Genomic DNA, 8,149 nt, shown 5'->3' with positions numbered 1-8,149 from the left:
TATATGTGTATATATATATATATATATATATATATATATATATATAAAATGTATATATCTTTGTGGAAATATGAGAACTCATGAGACCTTGCCCAGAGTTGCTCAGAAAAGAATTGCAGATCTAAGGGTAGAGTTCACAGGTGAAAATCCTCAGCTTTGTGTCTGCATTACCAGAGAGATTACTTTCCTTCATTTCAAGTGGAAAATATCACTGAAATCCAACCCCCCCCCCAATCCCAAATTGTCCCTGAAACTTGCTCTCCAGTGCACTCTCAATCACAATCTTGCATCAAATCCAATTTTTACATCATGAAAACTGTTACTGCACTTTCTCTGTAACCATATAAATTCTATTGCTTACAGAAATTCATGTCCCCACCTTCACATTATACAACTGTAGGTGCTTAATATGGGCAAGAATTTGCCTGAGACAGTATTCCAACAATTTGTAACAGTGTCCTGCTAAATCAAGAAGTCTTGGCTTACGCTAAGCATATCTCTGTTTAAGAGAGCAAAACTACCTTTAGCAGACAGCTCAGGTCAGCACCAGAAAGTGTCAGCTGCCAGCTATGATTCAAACCACAGATTTTTCTCAGGTAGTGATACTGCTTTCATCAATGATTTCATGGAGCCTAGCAGATAATTTTAACCCATTATTTATTCAGCAATTTCCTTCTGTCCTGTCTTTTCAAAATGTTCATTAGTTACCAAAAATTATGCAGTCTGTATTTTGAATCCACTTTTAGCTGAGAAGAGTGGTCCTGAATGCTACATACACATAGTCATATTTAAAGTGGCTTTGGTCACATGCATTTCCAGTGACCCATTTTGATGTGTAGCTATTGTATCATGTACTTAAAAATGTATCTTCTTCAAACAATCATTCACAAAAGCTCAAAATAAATATTGGCCTTTGTATCAGGTTTCCATTATTCGACTACTAAACCAGGCTTGGTGGAAGTTTCAGAGAGGGTTGATGGAGCTTTGTCAGCTCTGCTTTATTAGGACTTTTCCATGCAGGAGCATTCCTGGGTGTGGCTGATGGGATTTCCTGCCTTTTTGTCCTGTGAAGGGAGCGCGGAGGTTCCGAGTGCAAGGAAATGGTTCTTGCTTCACTCCCATATAAGATTCTTTGGTAGGGTAAGACATCTGGCCATGCGCAGAGCGTTGCTTGGGAGGGTTTGTGTGGAAACTGCTGCTTTGCTGCAGCATGTCGCAGAATTTGTGGATGAGTAGGGGAGACACAAGGAATGCGTCACCATGTTCCTGCGGGGGAGAGGGTCCTTAACATTGTAATTCTCTTCAGCAGATCACATAAGTCTACACTAATTATGTTCCCCACTTAAAAAAAAATATTGTTAAACCACATTTTTTTTTGTTAATATCTTAATTGACATTAGATGCTTGAGTTTCAGATCACTCTAGGCACATCTAAATTCAGCATAAAACTTGTACTGGAACAATTTAGCTGTACCACATCTTCTTATGTCTGGCTCCTGTGTGCAGAGTGACTTCGATACTGTTAATTATCATAATAACCACTGCACATAGATTAATAATTGAAGGGAGATTTCTTGACCCTATGTGATTCTTGCAGACTATGTAAAAAGTAAGGTTCTATCAGAATAAATTAGATGACAGTGAATGAGTAAACCCTTTCCATCTGTAAATGCAAAGATGGGATTAGAAAAGTTTGTGAAAGCAGGCTATAGGAATTGAATTTAGATGGATTTTGTCATTTGTTTCTTAAATCCTTGAAGGTTCAGTTGTAGTTGGATTAATCTCGTTTTCCAAGAAAAACAGTATGGGGAATTATTGAAATAAATAGACATTTTCCCGGGGAATTTCAGAACTCCATAAATGACAAAGCCTGTCCTTGGGGAATTTCCAGCATTTCAGAGCTGTGTAGGTTACATAGCTCTGGTCTACATATCTGCATTTTTGGATGCTTTGTCAGTCTGACCATTTTTACAACATCTGATAATGCCTCAGCCCATACAAAATGCAATCAGATCTTCCAGGCCAAATTAGGAATTAGGAAATGTTACTGTTGGGCAATCCCTATATTTCTTAGTTGACAGAGTATGAAAAGGATGGATAACAGTATTTTTACATTTTTATGTCCCCTAGTTTGGGTCCTGGCTGCCTGCATTGTTCAGCAAGATCAAGGGTTTTTCCTGCTGAGCTGTCTGTGGGGCATTCTGGCTGCAGCCCCTCTGTTCCTTGATACATACCGTGCTATACCTGGGTCTCATGCAGGCCTACCTAGTCAGGGAGTTGCCAGGGGAGCAACAGACAGATTTTATGATCATTTTCCATTCCTGTTCTATTCATTACACTGGAAGAACAGCTAGGGAAAAAAGTATAAATCAAGGGGCCAGGTTACTGCAGGTAATTCAGGCTGTTTTCTTTCACATAGACATTTGGTATAATGCACCTTTTCAGTTCTCAGTTCATTTTCTCTGCCCCTTTGTCACATGGCCAACAGCAGGACAAAGCCGCATGCCCTCTCAGTGCATACAGAAAGCAGTCTGGGGCCTGGGAAGGGTGCTTTCTACACCGCACACTTCAAAGCTGTGCACTACGCATCTGGCCTAACCTGCTGGGGTAGGGTAGTGAATGTCTGTGGCCAAGGAGCTGCAGAGTTTCCCCGTAGGAAGAGCCATACCAATTGCCCATTTTTTTATTTTTTCCCCAGCAGGAACCCTTACACTTATTATTGTTATTTTATTACAGTTATTGTTGCCTGAGTCTTGCCTACATGCATAGATGCAGCCTGTCTATGGAGGAAACAGATTTCAGTCAACATGATCAAGAGCATAGGAAATGCTTCCCATGGCCCAGTGCCACACTCTGGTGTTTGCATTTCTTTTATTGTGTGAATTACGTAGGACTTCGAGTTCCCTACCAAAACTGGGCTCCCATCACATAGTCCCCTCCACAGGGAAACAGTCATTTTCTGCAAAGGCCAGAAGTGCAGTTAGATGAGATAGATAAGTGAGAGATACAGAAACAAAGGCAAAGCGAAGGGAAGTGACTCACCTGGGGGCTATCAGCTACAAATACAGAAAGGCCAGTGGTAGTCACGAGGGGCCAGTGACACAGCCATGCTGTGACATAGCTTGTCCCCTGTCACAGGATCTCAGACCCGTGTGGGACAAGCAACCTTAATGCCCGTAAGACTTCAAGAGTGGAGGGGCCCTCGTCCTTTGGATAAAAACAGCCCTACAAATTCAGACGTCCCCATACATTGCCCTGTCTCCATACATTGCCTTTATTTACTCACTGGTAGCACACTGAGGGTTTAACTTGGACTTTCATGGTTTATATACTTTTGGTGCTCTGCACAGAAGTGACTTTATCCCTGGGACAAAGCCATGCTTTCCCTCATGACTGTCAGCACCCAGCGTAAACCATCCCTGCCCAAATGAAGGCCTGAGCCAAGAGAGACTTTATCTTGTGCGCAAATACAGATTTTACATTTTTTCCAGCCCTGATCAGGTCACTAATTAAAAGCCTAGGAAGTGAGCACACATGAAATCATTCCTTCCTTACAGGCAGACAGATGGAGAGAAATTCCAGCCTGTTTCCACTCTTTTGTCTTTGGGGCATTTTTGGAATTTCCTTCAGGAAGTGAGGTTATGACCCAGAGCCTTCCTCGGTGAGTAGGCTCTCGTTTCCCACAGTAAACCTCGCATGGCGATGACATACAGTATGAGAAGGTGAGGTTTATCTTCACACTCCAACTGCATCCTGTATGAGCTCCACGGAACTTAAAAGTAATACTGAGAGGGAATGGCCACAAGAGAGGAAATGGAAGTCAAGCCTCTGGAAGAAGTAACACAGCACCGATTCAGCTACACTGCCATGGTCTCTGCTGGTGGACCCGACAGAGCTGCAGCAGTTACATATCTGAGGCCACCATTTTACATCTCAGAAACTTTCTTGATGTTTGCAATCAGCTAAGAATTAGATTTATTAATTATATTAGTGATATAAGTGATTTATATTTCACTCTATTCTAAGCAGTCATGGTAAAACTAGCAGGCATCTGTTTTTTCTTCTGTTTGTACTTCATTAGCTGTTGGAGAAGAATTGCTACTGCAGAGATTCTCCTAATGGCATTTCATCAATACAGCATGTGCTGATGAAAAAATTATATTCTAGTGTTCATTTTTTATTTTACATGATGCTGTAAATGGCATTATGCATCTTACATCCCCACAGAACTGGCTTAATCCCAGCATGTACTGAAATCAAGTAATTCTTTCACTGACTTCTGTCAACAAGAAGCCACACCTGGCATAAAAGCCCACAACAGCATAAAACTACTAGTAACTTGATAACGGAATCTTTAAAAAAATCAGTTTATTAATGTTTAGAAGTCAATAAAGCTATGTGCAAATTGAACAATAGAAGTCAGAAACATTTTAAATACTATTTTTTAAACCAGGAAAAACAAACCAAAACAGTTTAATTGCACTGAAAATTTTACTACAAAGGCAATAAATTTTCTTTACAAAATACCACTTCTAGGAATTGCCAATAACTGTAAATCAGTCAATTGCTCTCAGCTATCCCAGATATACCACTTTTGTTATAGTAATACTCTAGGTGCATGAAGACTCCTGCTTCTTATTAACTTATTTACATTGTACACATTCAACCCCATTAGCACAGGTTAGAAAAACAGAGGAGTAAAAATGATGCTGTAAAACAAATACATTCAATTTAATGACAGGTACTTCTTCCATGAACTGATAAAATACAGACATCTTTGCTGAAATTATAAACATTAATAAAATGTGCCAAAATGTATTGCATTTTGTTATAGAAGTGCATTTACCTATAGTCATTTCACTTCAACTTTCCTTTGATATTTCTGAAACTCAAGGTACTCTTTTCCAACTGATCTTTACCTTTGGAAAGACTATGAACCTGACACTGAAATGCCCCTTCAGTTTTTAATTCTTCTTAGGCAAAAATCCTGCTGTTGTCAATAGCATCTTAAACTATTAGATTTACTCTCAGTCATCTTAAAGAGAAGTGACCTTTAGTTCTACCTTACATTTGTCATGATAATGCACTTTATTTAATGCTATAGAATAACAAGGCAATCAATGTACGGGGCCAAATGCTTCTCTGAGCTACTCGGTAAAATCTGACCCAGTCAACGGAACTGTACACGTGAAAGTAACTGCAGAGTCTGGCTCATGGTCTTCAAATGTAACATGGACCAACAGCAAAAATTCACAGCTATGATCTTGCTAAATAAAACCCAAACAGCTTTGGACTCTTCAAATAAAACCTTATAACTTAATTAAAAACTCTCAAAAGTGATGCCAAATTATGGTTGTTATGTGGTCTAAGTTATGTTTGTGTGATCTCTTTCCTCATTATGTGCTAAACAAACACTTCTGACCAACTATACCAGAGCCACCACCAAGTTCAGTACAGAAAGATCTTTGTGTCAGTGGTTTGCTGCAAGTAAAGGAGAAATAACTTCACATTCTTCTCACATGGAAAAAAAAAAAAAAAAAAGATTCATTCTCTCCCTCCCTCCTCCCCCTCGCTCTTTCTCTCACACACACCAGGCATCATTTCACCAAGGCATCAGTCTTTCAGAGTTACTAAGGAGACTTCAGGATATGAATGCGCCTGACAATCCTGAGCTGCCTCAGTGCAAAGACAAAACATGCTCCAGGGAAAAAGATTTTCAAGCCAGAACAGTCTGTCCCGTTTCTTGAACTCCAGCCTCGCAAGTGCACCGTTTTCCTCATTAGAACTAATGCTACTTGCTCACTTAGCCCAGCACTGCTGCAGTGAGCAGGAGGCGCCTCAGCTCCCCAATTTCAGAGGAAGGGTCTGAAATACACCCCCATGGTTACTCCTAAGAAGATGAGGTCACATTGCCCGAAGACATGATGGTTTCAGGACGGTCACCTTCCTCCTTCTGTGGGTGAGAGGAGTTGTCAGACTTACTCCGGCTGAACTCCATCCCTCCAATGATTGGCCTCTTGAATTTGGTCCCAGAATCTGCCGGGGGACATTTGCAGCAACACAGAATCTTGATGAAAGCCCTCCGCATCTCTTTGTTCGTCAAGGTGTAGATGATAGGGTTCGTGGCTGAATTGAGCACGGCCAGTACTAAGAAATACTCTGCTTTGTAGAGGATTGGGCAGCTCTTCACTTTACACCCCACATCCAGCAAAAGCAGGATGAACAAGGGAGCCCAGCAGGCAATGAAGGCACTCAGGACTATGATCACTGTCTTGAGCAAGGCTAGGGACTTTTCCGAGCTCCTAGTAGCTTTGGTAATGTTTTTCCGAAATGTCAGCCTGCGGCTTCTAGTCCTCACCATGGAGTAGATCCTGCAATAGAGGACAACAATAGATAGCAAAAGGCCAGTGAAAACGGTGGTGCAAAAGAGAATATAGTGCTTGTGGTAAAGAGGCAGCACGGTGGAGCAGTTGGACAAGAGGCTGATGCAGTTCCAGCCCATGATCGGGAGTCCCCCAAGTATCACGGAGATAACCCAGCAAGCACTGATCAGCAAGAAGGAGCGGAAGCTGTTGCTGCCATTGTGCAGTTTCATCTTCAGCATGGTGATGTATCTCTCAATGGCAATGGCCAACAAGCTGAACACAGAAGCTGACAAGGCAACAAACATGCTGCCTTCTCTTACAAACCACTGGGAGGGGGTGAGGCTATAGGTTTTGTGTCCGGATAGCAGGAGGTTGGCAGTGTAAGCCACACCAGCCAACAAGTCTGAAAGAGCCAAGTTCCCAATGAAATAGTACATGGGTCTGTGAAACTTCTTGGTTTTCCAGATGGTGAGCAAGACAAAAATGTTCTCTAAGATTATAAAGCAGCAAATGATGATAAAAACCACCGACGTCATTTTTATTCCACTGTCCGCATTCTCATTTAGCTTCCCTGTGTAATTATAATGCTCTTTGATGACATAGTTGACATCAGTGTTGGCGAGGTTGCTGACGACCTTCAGCGGGGCGGTGGTGCCGGAGCTCATGGTGCCCAGCTGGGCGCCGCTTCCCCAGCGGCCACCGGACGGTGACGCCGAGCGCAAAGCCAGCGGCTGCCCCGCAGCTCCTTGGCCCCGCAGCCTGCCGGGCGCTGCTGCACAGCCTCAGAAACGGCAGCCCTGAGAACAAGAGGCACAAAGCCCAGAGTTAACAGAAGGAAGGCAAAACAATGTCACAAATGATAAACAGTTTAAGATCATCTGCTAGTTTAACTGCATGTCACAGTCACAAATGTATTCACATGGGCATCGGTTTCATCCAGCTGCTAAAATGCATTCAAAATAGGTGTATTCAATAGACAAACCTAGTAAGACAAAGTTCTGTCATGCAGAGCTGAACAGGTAAACTGGAGTCAGCAAGGGCTGCATTACTGGACTTCTTCTAATGAAAAAGATCTCAAGGCTCCCCAGCAGTAAGTTCTAGTGTACCTTTTTCTTCAATAGGAAACACACTTTGTAATACAACCGCAGAGATTCAGAAAGGGAAAGGGCTGGATTTGATATGACTGCAAATACGTGAAAGCCTGCACAGAAATTACTTGACAGGAGACCTGTATTCTCCTCCATTAATAATGCCTGAATGTGCTGTGGAAGAGGGCAGTTACGCAATTTACTGATGCCATCTCAAAGAGTGGTGAATCCACTGAGGTATATATATATAAGCAAGGGATCATCTCAAAGCTGTAAACAGGAAAGGGGTGCCCTTGCTAAATAAAAATAAGAAATCTTTACAAAACCTGGAGCAGTAAAAAGTTTTTAAAAAATCAAGAAAAAATATGTAAATAAGTTGGATAGCCAAACCCATTCTGTAGGTCTGAAACAAAGAATGGCCAAAAAACCCCCCAAACCCTTGCTTTTGAATAATTAGCATCGCAAGCTTTTGAAATGGACATGATTAAGAAATACAGATATAGGGGGAACTCCCTTTATGTAGTGGACAACTTTAAGAATTGAACTTTTCTAGTGGGCAACTTTAGAGAATTAAAGATTTCAAATCACGCAAGGAAAGATGAACACAGAGAGTTGTTAAATTACAGCTTAAACGGCGCAAAGCAGGAGGTGCGAGCCCAGCGGGCACGGCCTCCCGCGCTCGGCCCCCGTCCCGTC

General features: G+C 42.0%; 1 protein-coding gene across 1 annotated transcript; it reads right to left on the bottom strand.

Annotated features, from left to right (window-relative positions):
- Positions 1–4,355: 4,355 nt before the first annotated feature.
- On the bottom strand, positions 4,356–7,981 carry S1PR1 (sphingosine-1-phosphate receptor 1). Its single transcript, XM_026854339.1, has one exon. It carries the CDS (start codon positions 7,028–7,030, stop codon positions 5,891–5,893), a length of 1,140 nt encoding a protein of 379 aa, XP_026710140.1. The 5' UTR covers positions 7,031–7,981; the 3' UTR covers positions 4,356–5,890.
- Between the last annotated feature and the right edge of the window lie 168 nt (positions 7,982–8,149).

The sequence above is a fragment of the Athene cunicularia genome, assembly GCF_003259725.1.
Source record: "Athene cunicularia isolate RWA chromosome 8 unlocalized genomic scaffold, athCun1 chr8_part1, whole genome shotgun sequence".
Classification (NCBI taxonomy): Eukaryota; Metazoa; Chordata; class Aves; order Strigiformes; family Strigidae; genus Athene; species Athene cunicularia.
This window is presented reverse-complemented; position numbering and strand designations above follow the sequence as displayed.

Excerpts from the sequence above, each read along its gene's own strand:
- S1PR1 (XM_026854339.1), bottom strand. The coding sequence starts at position 7,030 with ATGAGCTCCGGCACCACCGCCCCGCTGAAGGTCGTCAGCAACCTCGCC.